Source organism: Ambystoma mexicanum, chromosome 2p (assembly GCF_040938575.1).
Source record: "Ambystoma mexicanum isolate Mex_15411 chromosome 2p, UKY_AmexF1_1, whole genome shotgun sequence".
NCBI lineage: Eukaryota > Metazoa > Chordata > Amphibia > Caudata > Ambystomatidae > Ambystoma > Ambystoma mexicanum.
Window position 1 is genome coordinate 1,360,108,208 of NC_090923.1, and position 23,099 is coordinate 1,360,131,306.

At 43.5% G+C, this 23,099-nt stretch overlaps 1 protein-coding gene across 1 annotated transcript in view; it reads right to left on the bottom strand.

Annotated features, from left to right (window-relative positions):
- MED9 (mediator complex subunit 9) overlaps positions 1–12,543 on the bottom strand; it is a 73,116-nt gene extending 60,573 nt beyond the window's left edge. Inside the window, exon 1 of the mRNA XM_069645730.1 lies at positions 12,314–12,543. Within this exon, the coding sequence (XP_069501831.1) occupies positions 12,314–12,525 (212 nt within the window). The 5' untranslated portion in view covers positions 12,526–12,543. The remainder of the gene's footprint in view (positions 1–12,313) is intronic.
- Between the last annotated feature and the right edge of the window lie 10,556 nt (positions 12,544–23,099).

A 23,099-nucleotide genomic window follows, 5' to 3' on the forward strand; every position in this document is an offset into this window, starting at 1 on the left:
GAAGGGGGAAAATATGGAGCTTACCGATAATTTTTACTATCTAGGAATAAGATTTAACGAGAAATAAAAAAAGCGCATCATCTATAGCCCGAAGAGGACAAATGGTGAGTAACTATGCAAGTTAATAAGTAAGAGGCAGAGTCCAGGATCCCATGTGCTTCTTTAGGAAGGATGAATATCCACACAATTGATTGGGTGAAAAACCATTTAGGTTTTATTACTGTAAAAATAGACATGTGGTCTTGTGTGGCCAGTCGACACGTGTTTCGACCTCTAGTGTCCCTTTCAAGGCTGTTTTCAGTATACATGTCAACAAGTGATAGCACACAGTGATAGTTTGTGACATGTGCAGACATTGCTGGTATAACCCATGAGTAGTTTAGTTGAGAGACATCATGATACATTGTTAAGCATAATTGCAAATGGCAGAGTAGTAAGGTTTTCATACATATTTGTAAGATTAGAACAGAAACAAATTTCCAACGTTATCGTGGGAGAGAAGGAGAGAGGAGAGAGGAGGGAATGGAAAGTTTATCAGATGTTTTGAGCACTCGATAATTGCGCCAGAATAAATGGGAGAATCCCCGTTTGCTAGGTCCTTATCTTACCTAGTGTTTTTCGGTCTGTGCCCGAAGGGTCCTGGGCTATGCCGTCCTCTATAGGCCATAGCAGTCGTTTTAAGCTGCCCTCTGTAGGTCTGGGCTGAAATTGGAGTCCCGATAGGCTGGGGAAGAATGAAGGTCTAATTAGGCCATGGGGGAGCTGGTATCAATTGGGACGTGCACGGCGCTGTGATTCCACCCTGTGTAATTCCCATGGCGAGGGTAGTGGCCTTATGTGAATCGGATAAGAGTGGCTGCGCTTGTCCAGGGTTGTGGAGAAAAAGTGATCTGTGGTGGTGCCAGTGTGGCGGTGGTGCTGTGTGCATTCGTGCACTGCCGGTAGTTGCTGGGACTGTGCCTGTTGCGTTTTTGCACCATGAAAAAAGAATTAGCTTGAGGCTTGCACAGTTTGTGGCCTCAATTGGGTAGGTGTGGGATAACAGCGAGACGGTGTTTAGGCAGTGAATAGATATCCTTGATGGCCGAAAACCACACACAGCCATGGTCAACATTCCATGGCATAAGGGGGAAAATATACCGCTTACTGATAATTATGACTAACATGGCTTAGACAAATACAAAAAAAGTGCATTATCTAAAGGACAAATGGTGAATAACTATCTGGGTAAATAAGACACAGTAGGGTCAATTAAAGTGATAGGATTCTTTCCAATACTCAAAACATTTTAAGAAAGACTCCCTTAATAGAAGTAGGAGCTTTTTGTCACTTTTCGTTTCCCTCTAGAAAACACTCAACGTGCCCCGTTTTAAATCACTCCTTTTAGATGATAGAATTTTGCTGAATGAATATTTCACAATTTTTAGAAATGCCATTATTTAATGTAAGACTTGATGACTTAATTTTGATCTTACATGATTTATAATAGAAACGAACTGCTGCTTGTCATATGTTCGTAGTTTTGATGTTCCCTGCATTTTATGCTTTCATGTAGTCAAATCAGAATAGATTGAATGAAATCATATGTTACAAAATTCTCTGGGGGTGATCCCTGAATCATCCTCGTCAAAGTGGTCTTAAAATCGAATCAGCTTCTGAATAATGCAACTGCAAATATGACCTGTAAAACGTGCCATTTTACACAAAATTTACAAAAGGTTATTTGGGGGAGAAGCTCCAAATCCTCACTTGAGAAGTAGGCATCAAATGCTATAAAGCTCTCATCTCATTTGTCTCGGGGGATAGCTGAGGGGCAACGTGCTCGCCTTGGGAGAAAGGCGACATGGAGCAACACAGGTTCGGTCCGCGCTTAGAAACCTCTGGGTATTAAGCGTGTTATAAATAACCAATCATATTAGTATTACTTATCAAATGTGCATTAAAAAGCCCCATTTGCCAATGCAGTTTAAAAAATAATGCCTTGCAGGAGAACGTAAAAATAAAATAAAAAGGTCTTCAAATCCCTTTCATGTCAGACTGATGGTATTGGCCCAATGGACTGCAAAATGGTATATTTGTTCTGAAATTCACAAAAAGTCTGTGGGGTTGGGAGGAGAACCAACAAACACTATGCGTTTTTGGTAGAAGATGGTATTGGCTAAAGTGAGAACTGCCGTCCTCCGAGTTCATCACTGGTACACCAAAGAAAGTGGTGGGCCTGTTCAATGGCTGTGTGCTGTAGTTGGGGCACCCAACAGGAGATCAATTTAGACATTGCAACCTGAAAACGTATACAGATCAGCATATCCTTGGAGCTTCTGCATTTTGATTTCATGGACCAGTTGGTTTTCTCACCAGTGTTGCGCACTGGAAGATTTCAATGGGATTTCCACAGTTCTATAGTGTGGGAAACTGATCGACCCTATTCCCCCCACCACTTTGCGGTGTTGGCCCAACCATTTTGGCTGTGCAAGTTCCCCACAGATTCTTAGTCCCACATCTCCTTAACAGAGGTCAAGCTAAAAACCTAGATCAGTTTATTTGCTCACAATCCTTTGCACGACAACCGTATTGAAGTCTTGAGGAAATTAGTGGCACAATGTGGAGCTCCCTTCAAATCCTTAATGCCAAGCGATTTCTTTATTACGTCTGGGTAGGACTGCTTTCACCAGTCATTCATGCTGTTAGCCAAATGATCTATGTGCAAAATTAATTATGGGGCATGGCTGCTATTGGCCAAACGCTGTGTGTTTAAAATTAATGAGGAGGTATCACGACACCTTAATTTGGATGCATATGCATAGTTGGTGCACTTGATTTATACATTACCCTTGATAAGCGGAGTTAGGCACATTAAAGAAATAAAAGTTCTAGTTCTTTAAAATAAGGCATTTGTATTTTTACATGCATTTAATATATAGGGCGCAGAAGTTGCGGAGCAGAAGTGGCAGTCAGCGTGATCATGTGGACTTGCGTACTCCGCCCGCAGCCCTACTTCCTTTGGGAAACGATAAGCCTTTGTATGTGGATCATCAAGTGGTCTCAGAACAGGAAAGCAATAGAAACGAGCTAATAACTGTCGGCATTCACAGCCTCTTTTAGGCAGTTCCTATGGTGGCTTATAAGAAAGACAATCGTCTGACTACAACCACTCCCCAAATAACGTTTTTTCCAATAACGTTTTTTCCAATAAAAGAACAAATCTCTCTCTGCAAGTGACTTTGTCTACCTCCCCAAGAGATGGATGAGGAGGTTATATCCAATTCAGCACTCGTCCGGGGTGTTGTGAAGCAGAGCCCAGGCTGGAGACTATTAATAAAGCACCTACCCTAGAAGATATTCAAGTTGCTGACTCTGGAAAAAAATAAGAGTCATGGATAAAACTAGACGAAATGACTCGTGCTGCTACCGATTGCCCCTATTTTCTGCACATTTTTCCTTTATAACTGGTGTTCATGATGGCGATTTACCGGTTATCCAGCCAGATAATCGAACCCTCAATTATTGAAGAACCAGCTATCACCCAAACTATATGTAGATTCATCCTCTAGTTCGTAGAGCTCTTTTTCAGCTTTATCAGGGAATCCATCTCGCCCTGTGCATTCAATGCTGCAGGGGAATTATGATCTATCAAACGTGCCACAGTCCTCCATTCCATCTTTGAATTTTCGTTTTATTACTGCTAAATTGTCTGATCGATCTGTCACAATATCTACGCTTATCGGAGCCTCTTATCAAGGTAATATGCCTCCAATTAAAAAAAGAATGTGCCAGGAGAGTCCATATCCCGGTGTAGTCCAGCTCTTGAGACAGGCATTATGGCACAAGAAGGCCGAGGGGAGTTGTAGCCTTGGATCCATCTGAGATTTCTACCTCGACCCAAGGTATCAGAAATACAGAGGGCACCAGAGTTTAATTGTCACAATCATCCGCGATTTGTTAAGAGGAAACTCAAGAAGAAGCTTCTCAACACTTCCCTATCTTTACTCGCAATAGAAATTCCGGCCGCCGAGTAGCTAAAGAGGAAGAAAACCAAAAATGTAAAAAAATGCCCCCCGCCCCCTCAAGATCTACTTCTACAGGCTAGAGAAAGTTTTTAAGATCTTTGACTGTGCCTGTAGTATTGGCCCCTAACCCAGGGGATTAAAAAGGGCCAAAGGCGGAGAAAATTCTCTATATTGGCCCAATCTTCAGCTTTGACTGAGCACGATGAGAATATGGATATTCAAATTAATCTTAGTCACCATCCAGTGGATACGACTCCCAAGAAGTATGAGCTACTCCTATAAGAGTTATGTTCTCCACCCAAGTGTCTCCTACATTACAACTTCCTTCCCTTTTACCATTACCTATAGCCCAAACCCTGGCAGTTTTACCACCAATACTTAGAATTATTGGTTTACCCGGTATGTTTAATGCAGTACAGGCTAAGTTTCCTATTTTAGCCTCAGAAGTAGCTAATGTTATATTATCCAACAGTGGTTCTGTACCTGTACTGCAGAGATCAGGGCTACACTGCAATACTTGAGCTTGAACAAAAAAGATTGGGTCTTCACCATCAGATGAAGGCTGTGGATACAAAACCTCAATGTGCATTTTTCTCTAAAGTGGAAGTTGTTAAAGACTCTAAATGCCTGCTGCCAGAACGTTTGCCATTACCAATAGAGCCAATGACTTTGAATCGTTCTAAAATGAATTACCTCACTCTGTAGTATACAATCTGTTGCTATCTGGCAAGTGTAGAAAGATCAGCTCTAGAATGATTCTAAAGTTTTGGAAATGGCCCCCTCAGCCCTTCCGATGCAATACGATTTAAAGATGGTAAACCGGGATAAAATATTGGCCCCCTATTGCTACTAAATCTAATGCTCCCACTACTGACATCACTCAGCTAAGAGGCTATCCCTACATCTCGAACTGAGGGTGGATCCCGGCATGTTATGGAGTGTAATGCCCGACCCTCACTGTTGCAAGTTCCTAATGCTTGGTCGTGGCTTTCAGGAATTTTAGCAAATACGAACTTGGAAGATTAACTAGTACAAGATCAAAAATTGCTCATCTCTATCCTTGTGTGGAACACAAGAGGTTTGTCTCACCCTTCGCAGCCCAATGTTTACCAAATCAGGAAACATGATATAATTTCATTACAGGAAACATGGCTTACCTCTCCTCCAGTTATCAATGGTTTTACTGTCCTTATGAGCCCAGCATTAAAAGGGCCTAGAGGGAGACCAGCTGCGGGTCATTTAATTGCAGGGAGGATTTTTTTGCCTTTTCTCTTAAACAATGTGATGTATATAGCTCGTATATTCAATTAACTACGCTTTCTTGGCCAGCGGGTGGAATTGATAGTCAGATCGATACCAGTCTATAATGTGTATCGGAATCGTCTAACCCCTCTGTAAGAACCTTTTCTAAAAAGCTTAGCAGAGGTTTTAGATAATTGCCTTCAAGATGATTCTATGCATTTATGATAGTAGGAGGGGATTTCAATGTGATATGCTCAAGTTTAGATGAAGATTTTACACCCCAACTAAAGGAGGTCTAGCAGCTAGAGAAAGGGGTGATGCACTGTTATTTTTAATGGGCTCGAGAGATTTGCTTAAGGTTAATGATACTGCTAAGGGGGATACGGCAGTCAAACCCACTTGGAAGCGCAATATGCAATTCATGATTTTATTTTTGTATCACTAACAGCCATGCACAACCTGATTGATATTTCAATTACGTTGTCTGTGACTAGTGACTGCTGCTTTGTCCTCAACCGGGTGGTTCCCAAAAAAAAACAATAGAGGAAAACAGCATGCTTTTAATTTACATGTTGACCTGGTAGAAATCGTTTAAAATGGGATATTCCTAAATTACAACAATCTTTCTTGTGTTCTTTAAATTCACTATATCAGTTATCTTCCTCCCTCTAGATATGTATGAAAGTGTTATGAACCCATTTCCTATTCCAAGCTCGAAGTCTACAAGGCCGTCCTTCACCCATAAACACATTTATGACGGGGGATGTAGGGGTGAGAAAAAGATTAATGAGAAGGGAGATAAGTAATCTCTCTAAAGTGAATTGGTCAAGGTATCGGTATCAAAGATTAAACAGAATTACTCTCAATGGTTTAGGGGGCACAAAGCCACAACTCTGCAGCTTGACGCTGAAGCAATGCTTAGAGCCAAGCCATGCAATCCAGCAACACAGCAGGAATCGGGAAGCTGTTTAAATCATGAGAAACGCCTCGAATAGCTCTCCAAACTAACCTGCTACCACCAGCATCTTGGTCAGTGTATTTTGCAAACTTGTATGAAGACCAACTTTATGCTGCTGAATCAGAGGGCTGGGTACCCATGGCCCCATGGTCAGTGGCAAAAGAGAAAGAAGAGATTCTGATGATAGTTAGCCATTGTAGTTCCTCAATAGAGCTTGGGCTGGACAGTCTCTCAAACGCTATCCTATAAGCAAACCCAAGAGTTATGGGCAGATATTTTAACTTACATTTTTAACCAAATTATTATGGCCAAACAAATCCCACAGTCTTGATGAACAGAAATTATTGTCCTGATTTTTAAAAAAGGGCAATCGCCCCTTTAACTGAAAACTATCGCCCTATAGGCCTTTTAGCTACTCCAGGGAAAATATTTGCGTCACTACTTTTAACCAAGTTAAATGCTTGGATTTTAGTAATGAAAGTATATGACTAATCAATGAGGATTAGTTAAGGGGGTGGGTACATTGATTCATTGTTTTTTACTAGATGTTTTTAAAGCTAGGGCTTTTAAATGCAAAAACCCTTATACTTGGCTCTTATTGATTTGAAGTTAGCTTTTGATAGCTTTCTGAGAGGTGCCCTGTGCAAGAAGTTAAAAGCTTGGGCTTGCCCAGAGTATCTGCTGGAGTTGATTCAAGCCATGTATATAGATATGATCATTACCATTCGGCTTCACCAAAGGGCGACCTCTCTCCCCTATTTCAACTTTTAGGGGATTGAAGCAGGGTTGCCCCTTGGCTTCAGCACTTTTTAATGTATTCTTATTAGATCTTAATTGGCATCTGGATGCTGCTCGAGCATTCTGTTGTATTCTCCCATGGCTGTACCAGTGTAACTTCTTGAGAGATGGAGGCAAGAGTCAAGTAAAGACCCTCACTGGTTCCCATTGTTGGTTGTGCAGCCTTTATTACTCCAACTGTTCAGGTACAAGCTGGGACTCCAGAGAAACCGGTGCCCACCACCCAGGCTTCTGTCATCTCAGGCTCTCAAGTCAACAGACACTGATGGAACTCCCATCTCAGAAGATCCTACCCAAAGTTCCATGCACAACATCAGCCATGACTGCACAGCACACTCACCACTACACATTCTCCAAAAATTGGTCATAGTGAGGTTCAATGGCTTTTATATGCAGATGATTTGTTGTTGATAGATCGTACCCCCATTGGTTTATATAGAGGCAATTATATGCCTCAATTATCAGTTTAACCATAAATATCTCCAAGTTAAATGTGATGAAAATACAACCTACTAAGGGAAATGGGAAAGGCTCCAGCTGCTCTTTGAGCACTATCCCCCTTTTAATAGTAGAAGATACCAATATTTTGGGGATCTGATATAACTCGCCTAAGGTGGAGAAGCTCTCTTTGCAAATGACAGCATTAGCGCTCAGGTGTTCATCAATAAAAAATATATAGTTTGTATTCCTTATACTTATGTTTTATAAGTAAAAAGTGGTCCCAATAATGACCTATGGGGCAGATACCTTAAATTCAGAGTTTGTGAAATGGCAATATGTTGAAGGTATCTCATGGAAACTATTGTTACCATTGTCTAGGTGTACGCCAATTGGAATTATTCAGTATCTATAGGGCATAATTGCATGGAAGTGTCTTTCACTTTAGGAAATGCTGGTTGGGTACTACGGTGTAACGGTACACCCGTATAATTACTGTGACCCTCCTCTTTTAATCACAATAACCTTGACCTTGTACATACCAGTTTACCATGTTGTGTTCAGCATCAAAGCACAGTTGTGTTCGTTTTCAGTGGCTTCCCCTTGCTCAGATGTACTCGTTGAGCGACAGAGGCAAGGCAGCAAAGCAGATTTGTGCAGGGCTGCACACGCAGACAGTGACGTTCTGACAACTTTACTATTTTGTTTAAATTGCCTGCAGATGCCTGGCATCTTCAAGTAAACCAACACCTGCGCTGGACAGAACAAACAGATACGCTGGTGTCAAAGAGACGAAGCTGCTGTATGCATGAGGCTCCAGTGAAAAAATGGAATTGGAACCTTGTGCCACAGCTGTATTGCTTGTGCCCTCTAGTAATAATATTCCACACAAAAATAAAAAAACACTTTCTGCATGAAAAAAAGCCTCCCATGTGCAATGCGGAATGGGTTGTTGTCCGAGAATTGGGGCTCAGGGGATCCCAAATCATTAAGTTCAGAGCGTGTGTGTAGAAAAAGCTTCATTTCCCCACCCCCCCCATTTTTTTTTGCTTTCGTAGCTTAGTGAAACATTATTTGAGAGACACAGACCAGTCGGCAGGCTTGTTGCAAAGCAACCACCCTGCCAGCAGCATCATAAAGTTTTCAATTTGGTTCAGGCTCTTTGAACACTCCACAGAAGAACACATTAGCTCCTGTCCTGCAGCATACTTTGCAAAATCTCTCGAGTGGCGGTCCGGGGCAAGCTGCTTTGTTTGGGCAGATGCTAGTGCAGTGAGTCTCGCCATTGTCTCCAAGGTTTGGAGTGTGGACAATTCAGAGTAAAGTGCTGCAAATAGGTTAGAAAAGGCCTATGGTCGACAAACTTAAGGATATTTCTTTGCCTCTGCTCACCCAACTATGTCGGGGGCTCAGAGCTGCATGCTATCACTTTACACCCACCAGAAAAGTCCAATCGTAGTGAAAAGGACTTTTTATACGCAAACATGAGCTATGTTGTGTGTTCCTTTTACATGGCAAGCGTCTGCATTTTAAAAAAAAATTCTGAAGTGCTGCTAAGCCTATAGCCTATTTTCGTGGCATGCAGACAGTCCCAAAAAGGGAAGTATGCAATTGCACCAGGCCCCGAACCATTTTAGTAAATAGAATGTCCTGGTTTTCACAGGGGACTAGGGGGTGACTGAGCATGCACCAAATATTTTTAAATGTTTGTACGAGTTTATGCTTTCTTTGGCCCCACTTTGAAGACGAAAGAGTGATTTGCAAGGAAATATCCATTTACCAGCTGTTTTGTTATGGGTACCTGCAGATCTGGTTGGAGATGAACGCTTGCCCACTTCAAATGTTATTTGGGGAGGCCCATTCCCTACAGCTGGAAAAAGCAGCCTGCATAGGTTGACAAACGTAGTGTTAGTTTATGATTTTCAAATTCAAAAGAGCAGTGAGAAAATGTTAACTATGCTTTTTGGGCACAAATAGTTACCGGTGGTGCAGTTTTGTATCCCCGATGACAAAAAGCAATACATTGTAAGGAATGAGAAGAACTAGTTCATTCAGTGCAACATAGGTAAAGGAGGTTATTTGAGGCATCTGTGCACTTTGTAAATTATTATGGATTATATAAATTTTAGATTGCAACAAATTATAATGGAGAATGTGTTTCTAATGCACACTAAAATCAGTGAAGTCCCTGGTTTCATCACTGAATTTGAATAATAATCCCCAAATGTATCACTGCCACACCGCACCCACTAGCTGAAAGCAGGGTGAAAACGGTCTGTGATTATTGATCACCTTTCGTAGCGATTTATCTTTGGCCACGAAATATACATTTGAAGTGACACAGCCTCAGCCTGTGCCTTGATTTTGTGGTTTGTAGATCATCAAGGGACGTTAACTGCTGAACAAAGAAAAGCAGCATAGTTGTGGAGCTGAAACCCTAAATGACCACTTAAACAATGTTATAAGCTTTCTTTGAAAGCATAACAGATCGCACAAAGGCTTCAGGTCTACTTCAATAGATAAGGTTGAAGTTCATGCCTACCTATATCCTCGTCCAGACATTTGTTCAGCGTGGCACAGGGCTTCTTTTCCCTGGTGATCTGTGCAGTCAGTGTTTGCTATGCACTCAGTAAACGAAGAAGGGAATTTGGTTTTCCTAATTAACAATTGCCCACCTTTGTCACTTCTACTAGAACATTTATATACAAAGACAACTTTTTTGTGGTGCAAGTCTATTAAGAAAAGTCAAAAATGATCATGAAGTATTATTTAAGGTTACTTTAACATGTGTGCTATACAGCGTTATCCGTGGTATACCGTTACTTGGCAAGAAAGTTATCATACCATCCAAAAATCCATACCGGGACACCCCAATGGCTACCCGACACTCCTTAAATTGGCAATGGAAAGTGTAGGGGAAAGCGTTGTTGAAGCCTGGAAAAATTATTGCAGGTTATTTATGTAAGATGCAGACATCTATTGATATTTTGTTCCCCAATCCCAATAAAGCCAAAGAAAAAGTGCAGAAGAAGGCTTTTCACTCAAGCAGCATGTCAAAATTATAAAATATTTGAAAATGTCCCAGTAGATCCCAAAGCTTTTAATGCATTAGCTAAGTACTTAGGGAAATTCCAGAATTTTAAATTTCAAAAGATCGCATTACCCCTTATTTGATGTAAACTGTAGATTTTCTCAGCGGGAAACTCTGATCCATTTGCTAGAAGATTGTATAGCTCTGAGTGGAGTATAGATTGTTTGCATGGGAAAACTGGCTGGATATTCTATTCAGTTGTTACGACTCAAATTGCTGAATTTACGATTTTGTTAAGCTGGGGAGGTTTAATTGTTGACAATGGATTTAAACTAATTACATGATGATTTTAATGTTTAAATTCATTGGTCTCTAGTGTCTTTTCATTTTGCAATTTTTGATATAATGTGTAAAAGTTCTAAATTGAACAGTAAACCTAATCCAATAAAATATTAATCAATGTGAATAAAAAACAAAAAAGTCTAAAACTGTATGTTAATCGTTATTTGAGCAACATTTGCACCTCGTTAATCACTGGTAGGTGGATACACATATTTTTCTCATTTACTGAAGTCTCTGGTCTTCTGGACTTTAGAGGTACTCTGCACATATTCCTCAGTTAACATTCCCGTTATTAAGAACTCAAGTTCTATATGTCACGGGCTCATAATCTGACAAACATAACTTAAAAAGGAGGGGTGGGGGTAAATACATGTTTCAGATGTTTGCTTGAGAAGCCCCCAAAAACCCTGTTAAGTTGTCTTTAAATTGGTACAGTCATTGACCAATGGTGCCGGCCCAATGAACTGTAAAATTCACTGTCTGCCAGTACAATGCTAAACTGCCTTATTCGCAGTGGGGGAAAAAAATCACCCCAAATCCTCTATTGTCTCATAACCATTTAAAGTTCTCATCATTGTTACTGGCCAAATGAAAATTACAATGCACCATTTTTCATTCGAAAAATTGTGAGACGTTCTTGAGAGGAAAACTACTAAACCACATGTAAAGTGGTATCCAAATCTTACTGTCCCTGACCAATTATATTCAATAAGATCTAAAAATGCACCCTTTGCCACAGATTGTTGCCAAAACCTCTTGGTGGGGGTCGGGTGGTGGAGATCCGAAAGCCCACCTTTAAACAAAATGACATTTGGGTGAATGTCACTTAATCAAGAGAGCTTTAAAATATTTCAAATTTCTACAAGGGGAAAACTTAAAAGCAGTTGGTGAGAATAGTGGCCATGCAACCACGTGAATATCACCCTTGTATTAGTTTTTAAAAGTGAACAGTTTGCTTGCTAGCATAATCCGTCCTCCGTTTACACAGCTGCCAAGTGGCACCATGTCATACACGACACCTCAGAGACTGTCACTTGTAGACCTATACCTATAAAGAGAGAAACAAATCTTCAAGTACCACAAGTCAAAGGGAAAATCCAAGACTGGCTCAAGCAGTCAGGCATGCAAAGGATGGTGGAGGGGCCGGGGTGGGTGGTAATCTGCATGCGTGTGATTTCGCCGTATGTCCTTTCTTCTTCAATATCTGTGATTGTGCCATTCCATGTGCTTGCGGAGACAACCCTTCTGTATGGAACAAACTCTAAAAGTGGAAAAGGGAGGGGGGCCAGGAGTGTCTCATGAGCAATGGGAAGTGGCTGCACAGAAAGTTGTCATGGTCTGCCTGTAGATATACTCCTACCATTTCAATTGCCGGTAAAAGTAAAATGCTATATCCGAAACGTAGAGCAACATCTTTATATTTAGTCCGCAATTTCATACAATGCCATAGACAATTCAATGCACATGAATGACGATCCCAAACCAGAGCGCTGTTACCATTTAATAATTTCGTGCACCAGCGGTAGGAAAGAGTATTCCTCTTCCTCATCCTCTTCTTCTTCTTCCTCCTCTGGCTCTTCAGCCGGCCTCACGGTGGCAGCAGGGACCGGCGGGGTACTTGCCATTTTCCTCAATTTGTTTTCAAACACTTTCTCATGATACGGTGGTGCATACTTCCTATCCGAGAAACGGACCTTATCCACACTCATTCACTTTCTCGTCACGTGAGTTGCACATCCAGTCGTCTCTGGAAAGTCACGTGTCTCTTGTCGTACAACGTCAAGGCTTAGCACGAGCGGGAACGGAGCAGAATACAGCAACGTGGCCGAGAGCTGATGAAAACCGTCATTCCTCTGTTATTTATTGGACGTTTGTATGGAGCATATACCCATGTGTTTCCAGGCGCCGATCGAATTTGGTTTACAGTGAGTCAGTCCTACTCCTAAAGCTATCCTATACTTGGTTGTTATCATACATGCCAACATTCTGACATGCCTAGGAGGGAGATTTCTACAGAGAAATCGTAAGACAACAATTTCCCCATAGGAATGCATTGGGGAACTAATTATTTTAGGTGGGAGAACGTGAAAAATAGCAGTATTTTTCACTCAAAAATCGGGAGTCTCCCGCCTAAATCGGGAGTGTTGGCATGTATGTGTTATTTTAGTGGAGTGCAGCGATTGGCCTGCCCAGAGGAGTTGGGATTTCGGTGTATTGTGGGTATTCGTTATGTGCAAAGGTGTGTTTTTTGTACAGTGGGTACCCGGTAAGTGCACAGGCATTCCTCCGCTCCCAGGCTAATTTCCAGTACACCAGTTTACAGTAATGCAGTCAGTTCTTTTTTTTTTCTCGTGGAGAGGATTTTTTTGTCATGCCCGCTGGTGAAGAGTATTTTGTGAATAATGCGTGTGATGGGTACCTGAAAGGTTGGATTTTGAGCAAAATAGTGATGTTTGGTCACCCTATCAAAGTGGCGATTTGGAGGGGGTTAGTTAGTTTGTGGATCTCTTACCTGCAGCAGAGGGGGAGATGTGTTTTGTGCAGTGGAGCATACTTGAATTGCAGCACCCTTAAGTTGAGCACCTTGTCATCATTGCACAAGCGGGAAGGGATTACTTTGATATATCATTGTGGCCGAGAGCTGATGAACACAGACATACTTGAGCGTTTATCCATTTGGGTAGTGAAGAATGGCTCCAGCATAAATAAGCCACTTCTCCTGTGCATAGGGTGTATTTGGTTATGGCAGTGGCAAATGTAGGTATTTGGTCTGTGCGGAGAGTGCAAACGTAGGAATTTGACCGGACAGAGGGTCGGGAAGCATGGGATTTGTTGTCTTGCACAGAAGGTTTTTGTTTGGGTATTTGACCCTGGGGACAGGTGTAATTTACAATGGTATAGCGTTGGGCGTTTTCTCTATGCAGAGAGTGGGATAAGATTTCCGTGCCCAAAGGGGGTATTTGGAGATTTGTTCTGTGCAGCAGAAGTGTGGGATGTATGTTATTTGTCCTGTGCAGAGAGAGGGACATGTTTTAACGTAGATTTATTTCTGGTCCTGTGCAGAGATCGATGGATTTTCCCTGTACAGATAGACAGATTTCTTATGGTTTTGCGCAGAGAGGTGAATTGCAGTAAACCATGTTATATTTTGGGGGCTAGGGACAAGTTTGTAGGTTGAAATGTGAAAGTATAGCATCTGGATGGGGCTTTGTAAACAGGGCACATGGTGTTTATAAATGAAAGTTATAATGGTGATTGTAGAGAAGAATTCTAACTACCACCAACAAAGGAGCATTTGGCTTTGTAGGAGTGATTTTGGGTGATGGCAGGGTGTAGGGGTTGCATTTGAGGAAGGGTAACTGGATAGAGCTTTGTAGGAGAGGGGTCTGCATGACTCCTTGTTAGAGATGTTATGGCAGATACAATGCAAGAGGGGACAGAATTGAATATTGTCATTGCTTTCCGATGGTGCTTAGCAGAGAATATGTCAGTATTGTACTTTGTTAGAGGTGAATTAGATGAAGTTTATAGAGAAGGCATCACTTTTGGATCTTTGCAGAACGGTTTCATTTGGTGTTTTGTTTAGAGGACACCTGTATTTGATTTTTTCATAGTGCTTTTGGATATGGCTTTGCAGATTGGGGGCAGGGTTGGACTTTTGTATAGGTGTTCTGGGTCAGGCTTTGTAGAAGACACCGGGATTGGATCTTTTCAGAGTTTTTTTGTGTGCAGCTTTTATAGTGGAGCCTCAGGATAGACCTATGCCCGATAGGTTTTGTATTAGGTTTTATAAGCGGGACAGGTTTGGACCTTGACAGAGGGCTTTTCGATGGAACTTTGGAGAGGGGTATTGTGACATTGAAAAGCAAATGGCTTGGGCTTTGTAGAATTAGGCATCTGGATGTGCCCTTGTAGATTGGGTCTGTTTTCGGGTTTGTAAAAAGGTCATGGATAGGACCTTCTAGAGGGTGCAGGACTTTTTTTGAGGCGGCATAGGTGGGCTTTTTTTGTAGTGGCACCTTCATGTACCTTTTTAAGAGTATGTTAGGAAGTGATTATTTTGATGGATGCGTGGATGGTGTTAATAGCAAAAGGTATGGTTAGTGCAGGAAAAACAAGTATAGGGACTGGGTTTGTGCAGAGTGGGGTCTAGATGCAGGTTGTGCATAAATGTGTCTGGATCAGGCTGCAAACAAGTGGTCCAGATGAGGCTGTGCAGAAGTATCTATGGATGTCTGTGTTGAGGCCTCTGGGTAGGGCTTTGGCTGGTATTTAGGTGCAGCATTGCACAGTGGTCAGGTTAGGGGTTTTCACAGGAATCGGAAGGGTCATTATATCTTCTATTATTTGAATTTATATTATTATCTTTGCGCTTTACAGCAGAATTAGAGTTACATTAACAGGCAAGAGTGTTGAAGAGCAGACAGTAATACAGTATTGTGTGACCACTAAACATTTACCACGGTAGAACTTTGTTAAACTACAGATAACAGATAGAAACCCTATGGCTGGTGACTAGTCTCAGAGTCTAGGTAATGTCAAGGTGTGTTTGAAATAGGAAACGTTTCTGTTCTTTTCAGAATAGGAGGAGAGAGGCAACGGTCTGTATTGCTGATGGGATAGAATTCCATAGCAATGTACCCTAGCAAGAGAATGCCTGTTTCTTAGTTTTCTCCTTGCAGGCCCATCTAGTCTCGAGTGTGGCAATGATCCTAAAGCACGTCTGTTACAATCTGCAGGAGGTGTTAAACTCAGCCAGTAGGCAAGCTGGTATGCCTGCTGTGGTAGCCTTGTAGTTGATGCAGGCACTTTTAACAGGAGCTGTTAAGGGTGTCCATTCAGATTTAATATAGTGGATTGGACGTGGGGTCGAATTTGCATGCCACGGTATTGAGGGGACCCACTATGTGGGAGCCCTGCTAGTAGGGCATTTTCCAATCTAAGTGATCAATTTATCACCAGAGGGTACAATACTGCTTGGAAGTCCTTGGGTGGCAGTAAGGGTGTGATCTTCTAAAGTAGGGTTATTTGATCCCAGCCCTTTTGGGCTTTTTTTTTAGATATGTCTTGTTGAAAGGATACTTTAATTTTCACAATGAATCTGAGGGATTTTCACTATGTTAGTGAGTTTCAGGGAAAATCTGTCCAAGTGCATGCCGTCCAGCCATCTTTGTGTGAGAGCCTAGGATATACTGAAATATTCTCTGTAATTCTGTCTTGGTAGGGTTGTGTTTCAAGTAGGATCTTCACATTCATGTTGAATGGCAGTAACGCCTGCACAGAGGTCGGCGATTTCCCGTGAACCCGCAACTCTCGGGTATTGCTGTGTGTCACAGCGTTCTCAAAATCTATTAACCCACTAGCATTGGCAAGTAGTTTTATGAAGGGCGAGCACTATTTGCAGGATACTCAACCTTGCTGGCGAGTCTGGGGATATTAGAAACGTATTACTCCAAGTTCTTGAGGCCTCCAGCAAACTCCTCATTTGTGGATTTTCAATTTATGGCAGAATGTGGTTCAGTTCCCACTGTGAATATGTTTAGGATTTGCATGAGGGAATTATTGGAACAAATCGGTTCATCTGACATGGAACTTAAGTTGAATCCAGAGAAAGCGAAATTTAAACTATTCCAGGATGACTGGCGGCTGACTATCGAGACCTTGTCTAATTATTAACTTTATAGATAATATGCCAAGTTTCCCAGAAAAAGGGGGTCTACAACACTGAAGCCACCAGACACCAGAACCCCAGCCCACAGACACTGCGCACCAAAAGGATGCCCCCACACTTCATACCCCATACATACCTGTGTGCACCATGCAAGGCCCACCAACACGTCCATGACAATGCACATGACTCAGAAGGTAATAGCATTGATGAATGTCAGATGGATGCACTCCCATCACTAATGCTCTGCCTCACTGTCCTCCACAGGCACCTCATCTGACAGCGAGGGTGAACTAGCCACCACTCCCCGTTCCACCGCTGCATGTCGCCGCCAACGCGAAACCACCGACTCCAGCCAGGTGGCAGGCACCTCCATAGCAAGACATGAGCATGCCACAGCGTCTGCAGCACAGCCCCCCGCCACCAGGAAACACAGGCTGCCCAGCAGCCAGAGCACCTGCCAGCATGGACCCCGGCAGGCAACCACTAAACCAGCCAGCAAGGCCCCCCGTAAGTCGACCTCAACACCTGGCAGCGAGGTCCCCCGTAAATCGACCACAACACCTGGCAGCGAGGCCCCCGTAAGTCGACCTCAACACCTGGCAGCGAGGTCCCCCGTAAGTCGACCACAACACCTGGCAGCGAGGCCCCCCGTAAGTCGACCTCAACACCTGGCAGTGAGGCCCCCCGTAAATTGACCTCAACACCTGGCAGCGAGGCCCTCCGTAAGTCGACCACAACACCTGCAGCTAAGCGAGCATATCAGTTGAAAGAGGCTGAATCAGCAGTGCCCAGTGAGCTGGAGGAGGCGCAATCCCCGGCACCCAGGCAGGAAAACATTAATCCTACACCAACAGATGGCTCTGACGGAGCTGTGTTCACTCCCCCAGACCCTCGGAGCCCACCTCCCTTGCCACTTCCAGGGCTCCAACATATTAGGGACATTGAGGAGCGCCTCACGCGAATGAAAGGACGTCAGGAGGCCAAGCAGAGCCCGATGACACAGTACCTCACTGAGGCGCAAGTCCAACGGCAGAGAATGCAGGACGCCATGCAAAACATCGGCCGGATGCTTGGCCGGGCCACAGAGGGCGTCTACCGCCTGGCGAGGCGTGTGAGGGAGGGGAATGGGTTGATGTTGAGCATGTCGGAGTCCGTCAACACTCTGGTGACCGCCATTGCCAAAAAACGATACATAATCACCCCACTCCCCCAATCCTCCAACGCGACACGAGTGCGTGCATGTGCACGCTTGTACGCCTCTTCGTGCATGTTGTATGCTGGCCTGATGGAGGTCATGAGCCAACCCATCAGGGGATACCCGGCATCACCTGCATGGGAGCAAGGGAAAGGGTACTTGTAAATTCTCAGGTCACTCCATGTTGGCACAGGCTATACATTGTTCACATGAAAATACAACTGAGCACAGGGATTCAAAACTGTACATGGCATGTGTCATTCTGCATGAGCCAGGTGAGTCGACTTGGGCTGAGCCATGGGGGGGGTCGGGGTGCAGTTGCTGTCACATGGCCTGTTGAATGTGGACCCGCACTCCCACAATTCAAGTACAACAGATCACAGTGGTGTCAGATTTACTTGATGTGTTACCAACGCAAATGGTTGTGCATAGACAGTGGGAACTAACACATATGCCAAATTTTGATTCATGTAATACAGTGATATCCCCAGTATTCATAAAACATATACAGGTCTCCATGTACACAACCATCGACTTATTCCCCCATTTGACTAGGCCAGATATGCATTAGTGGTATGTTTCACGGGTGAAGGGTTGCGTTACTGTAATACGGCTGGGTGGGTGTCAACCTGGTGGAACGGAGCTACATTGGATGAATCCTGCACCTCTCAATCATACCTTGGTGTTAGCCAATTATGTTGGATTTTCAAATGTTCATACTGGACCCATTGTACTTGGATGTGTGCCTTAAGGTGACATGACAGGCATACTGATCTGCGGTGTACCTGTGTATTGAGTGCAGTGACTGATTTTGTCTGTGTGGCAGATGGTATTCTCTCTGGCAGGGCAGCATGACTCATGAATAGCTTTGCTGATATCATGTATTTCATGTATTCTCACTACAGGGTGGTGCATTGTGATGTGCCTGATATATGTGCCAGTGTGTGCACTGTGTCTGTTGATTGCATGTGGACATGGTTGTGAAGGCCTTACACATCTGCATGCTTCAGTTGTGTTGCAGATTCAGTTTCCTTATGCTGTGTATGGTGTAGCTCCATTGCATTTGTGTGGTTTCATGTCCTGCTGTTTGTGAATGATGTGGTTGCTAGGTCGAATTCTTCATCTGACTTAGCCTTGTAGTGCCCTACCCAGTCTCTGTGCTATTCATTGCATGCCTGCTAATGTTTGTGTTATTCCAGGTGTACTGATGGATGTATGCATGCAGTGTGCGCTTGTGCTCCTCATGAACGCTATCCTATGCTATGTTCCGACAACAGTCATGGCCCTGTGGTCACACTCACCCAGCAGACAGGTTGCCTATGCGATCGATTTTACCTGACCGGCGACCTTGTAATGAGGCCCAATGTCTTTTTAAACACGTATTTGGTTCCCTTTCACCAGTTCACTCAGGTTCCCCTCCTCTGGCCTCAGACCATCCTCTGTAGACAGTTCTGGCTTCCCTCGATCAGGCGCGAGCATTCAAATTGTCAACTTCACACTAGTTACTTTAAATCTTTCACGCTTTCACTTTTATGTACTTGCCAGTTCGATACAGAGACTTCCGATAGGCAATCACGTCTTGCCAGGCCACTTAGTTATATTGAAGCAAGTGTGTTTTCACAATCAAGCTCCTCTTTCCTCTTTCTCACGGCTGCCGTTCTACGCGCAACCCATCATGTTGGATACAGTTCAAAAGGTTTATACCGGCTTCCTCTCCCGAGGCCTTCTGATATCTGCAGTTCCTTTCACTTCTTGTCAAAGACCTTCGACTGCACGAGGGGGGTGGGGGAGTTTGTACCCTTGACTTTCTCCTTGTGTGACCACTTTGACTTTCACTCTTTCTTAATTAGTTTCTCTCGTGGCTTCTCTAACATGCACAATCTCAGCATTCTTCATTCTTGATACAATGTGCTTTTGCTCATGGTTTATCGACAACCTAACAAGCACTTTAAATGTTACTGTCCTTGTTCATTCACTATCACAAGCCGGGTTCCCTTTCACTGACCGGCAGCGGCTGGTACAGCTTATCAAGGTCTATGTTCAATGAAGGCTTTTGGTCCAGTGCGGTTTGCCTCCTTTCAAGTCCTCACCCTCTACATGAAGGAGGTACCGCCATGGCCTACTGCAGTGGCAGGGAGTGGTCCCTATTGAATTCTGTAGCGACTTTCACCTCACAGCTGGTATGACTACAACCTTTCATTTCGCCTCCTGGTTCCGTCTGCTCTGCTTCCATATTTGCGTTGCCTTCCCAGGATCTCATGCCCATCGGTTCTGCTGGTCTTGCTCGCTTTGGTGCCTTTCTCGCCTTGCTCTCTGGGTGCTCTCATGCTCCGCCCTTTATCCCAGTGGGGAAAGGTACCAGGATTTAGGTGTGAGTCATTATGGTTAAGTGCCGGACTCTGCCTGACCCTAATATTGGGACATGTCAAACAGACTGGTTGTGTGTGAGTCTGTCTTTCCCTGAAGCGCTGTGTCCGTGCAGCAGAGTGTGTGTAGCAAAGGGGGGGCATTAAGTTCCTAGATAGTATATGGAATGAGGGTGCTCTACAGGGAAATGGGTACTGGGATACTGCGTCCCTCCTCCGGGTGCCCACTCCCATGGGACACCCATCGAGGTGATCCTCCCGTACTGGTCCACCCCGGGGTCTGGATCCAATAGCGATGGCCAGGCCGCGGCCACCTGGATCACAGATCCCAAGGGACTAGTCGTGAGATACCCTTTGGTTTCTCACATACCCCTCCCCTATACGATGTGACCATTTCTGTTTCATGGGGGAGTTGTGAACGGAAATCCACGTTTCCTTGTTCCTTTCCCTTTCGATGTTCCATGTTGAAAGAGTAAGGTTGAAGGTCTAATAATTGTAGGATTTGAGTCTTTTCTCTGGATTAACCTGACTAGCGGAGAATGGTCAGTTATCAGTCTGAATTTCCTACCCAGTAAATCGTAGCAAAGATGTATAATGGTCCATTTGATAGCAAGGGCCTCCAGTTCTATCACTGAATAGTTTTTCTCTCTTGGGAATAGTTTCCTACTGGCAAATAGGATGGGATGTTCAAAGCCATCACTAACTTGAGATAACACAGCTCCTAAACCTGTCAAAGAGGCATCAGTTTGTAAAATACATTCCTGGGAGAAATCTCCCTGTTAAGTTGGTATAACAAATGTCAACATCATCAGTCCACAAAACTTTTTTCGGCTCTGCATTCTTAAGTTTGTCGGTTAATCGGGCCGTCTTATCTGAACATTTCGGAATTCATTTTCAATAATACCTGATGAGACCTAAAAAGCTCGGAGATCTCTCTTGGTTTTTGGGGTAGGATCATCTGACACTGCTTTTACCTTTTTGCTTTGTGGTTGGACACAGCCATTGCCCACGTAAAATCCTAGATATTTAACTGCCGACTGAGCGAGTCAGCATTATTTTGGGTTGGCTGTAAGTCCTGCCTGTCGGAGGGCTCTCATGATTGTATAGCGATGCAAAAGATGTTCTTCCCGGGTCTGGCTATAGATGACGATGTTGTCGATATAGGCACAGCAAAAATGGGAGTATGGTTTGAGTATGGTATCCATGAGTCTTTGAAATGTCGCTGTAGCCCCATGGAATCCAAATGGTAGAAGTTTAAATTGGAACAATCCAGTGGGGGTAGAGAAAGCGTTTTTAAAAATCTTTGTCAGGTCCATGCAATGGCACCTGGCAGTAACCTTTTGTTAAATCCAATGTAGATAAGAAGACGGCACTACCCAGCCTGTCGATCAGATCGTCGATTTGTGGCATGGGATAGGCGTCAAAAGCTGAGATGGTATTTACTTGGCGGAAATCAAAACAAAACCACCAAGATTGGTCTGGCTTGGTTACTAGAACGACTGGGGAACACAGGGACTAGAGGAGGGTTCTATGATATTGGCCTGTAACATAGCTTCCATCTCCTCAATAACTATCTTTCTCTGGGACTCAGGGAGTTGATAGCGCTTAAGATGAACTATTTTCCCTCTAAGGGTGCAGATGTAATGGTATGTTCCCTGGACTCTACCCGGCTTTTCACTAAACATGTCTGGGAAGGAGTCGATAGGATCCATTGGATCTCCCTGTCTTTCTTTAGATATATCTTGGGGAATAAGAGCGCTATCGTCTCTTTCGTCTGGGGACAAATAAGCTAGAATGGAGGAGGAAGTTGTTGGGTTCTCCTTCAAATCCTTAAGGAGGTTAATGTGGTATAAATGGGTCTTCTTCTTTTTATCCGGTTGTGCCACTTTGTAGGTGCCAGTGCTTGTACATTCTAACATTTCATACTAACCATGCCAATTCGAAATTAGCTTATTCTCTGAAGTGGGTAACAGAACTGTGGGTAACAAAACGAATACCTTCTGCCCTATAGAGAAGGAACAGAGCTCTACTTTTTTTATCACATGCTTGCTTTTGATGGGCTTGGGCCTTCTCCATATGGGATTGCACCAGGGTTCTGACCAAGGTCATATGTTCATTTAAACAAGTAGCTGTTTGGGATAGAGGTATAGTGGCTGTTTCTCTTTTTTCCCATGTCTCTTTAGACATATCTAGACATCTCAGGGTTCTCTCCCATAGAGTAATTCAAAGGGAGAGAACGCCGTAGATGCTTGGGGGGTGGGGGGGTGTTTTCTCACGGCAAACAGGGCCCACGGTATCATTCAATCCCAATCCTTTCCATCCTCGTCTACTAATTTCTTCCATATTTTCAGGGTTTTATTAAATCTTTCTACTAACCCGTCACTCTCGGGATGATAGACAGAGGTTATTAGTGTGGTAATGTGTAACAACTCTCTTACTTCTCCCATTAACTTGTTCATGGACTTTGATCCTTGATCAGTCAGGATCTCTTTGGGGAAACCCACTCAGGAAAAGAACGGTATTAGATCTTCTAAAATCTGTTGAGTAGTACTGTTTCTCATCGGGAATGCCTCATGGTATCGAGTGGCATAGTCCATTCTCACTAGGATGTATTTATTTCCAAGTTTGGAGGTTTCCAGATGACCCACAATATCTATCCCAATTCAGGAGAAGGGGATTTCTATTATGAGTAAAGGGTTTAAACGGACAGGAAGGGGAATATGGGCACTGGTCTTTTGCAAAATGTGTCAGGTTGAGATATAGTTTTTCACATCTGCATGAATACCTGGCCAGTAGAATCTCCCCCCAACATGAGCTTGGGTTTTGGCCTGCCCCAGATGTCCCCCGGTCAGATGCGAGTGGACAATCTCCAGTACAATTTTCTTGTGACTCCTAGGTACCACCAACTCAGTTCTGACAAGTACATCCACATTGGTTTCTCCTCTATATAACAGTCCCTGCTTTAGGAAGAACAAAGGGCTGCCGTTTCCCTATCCTTCTTCTACAGGTAGGGCCTGTAGGTAAGCTTCAGCGAGCATGGGATTGTTTTAC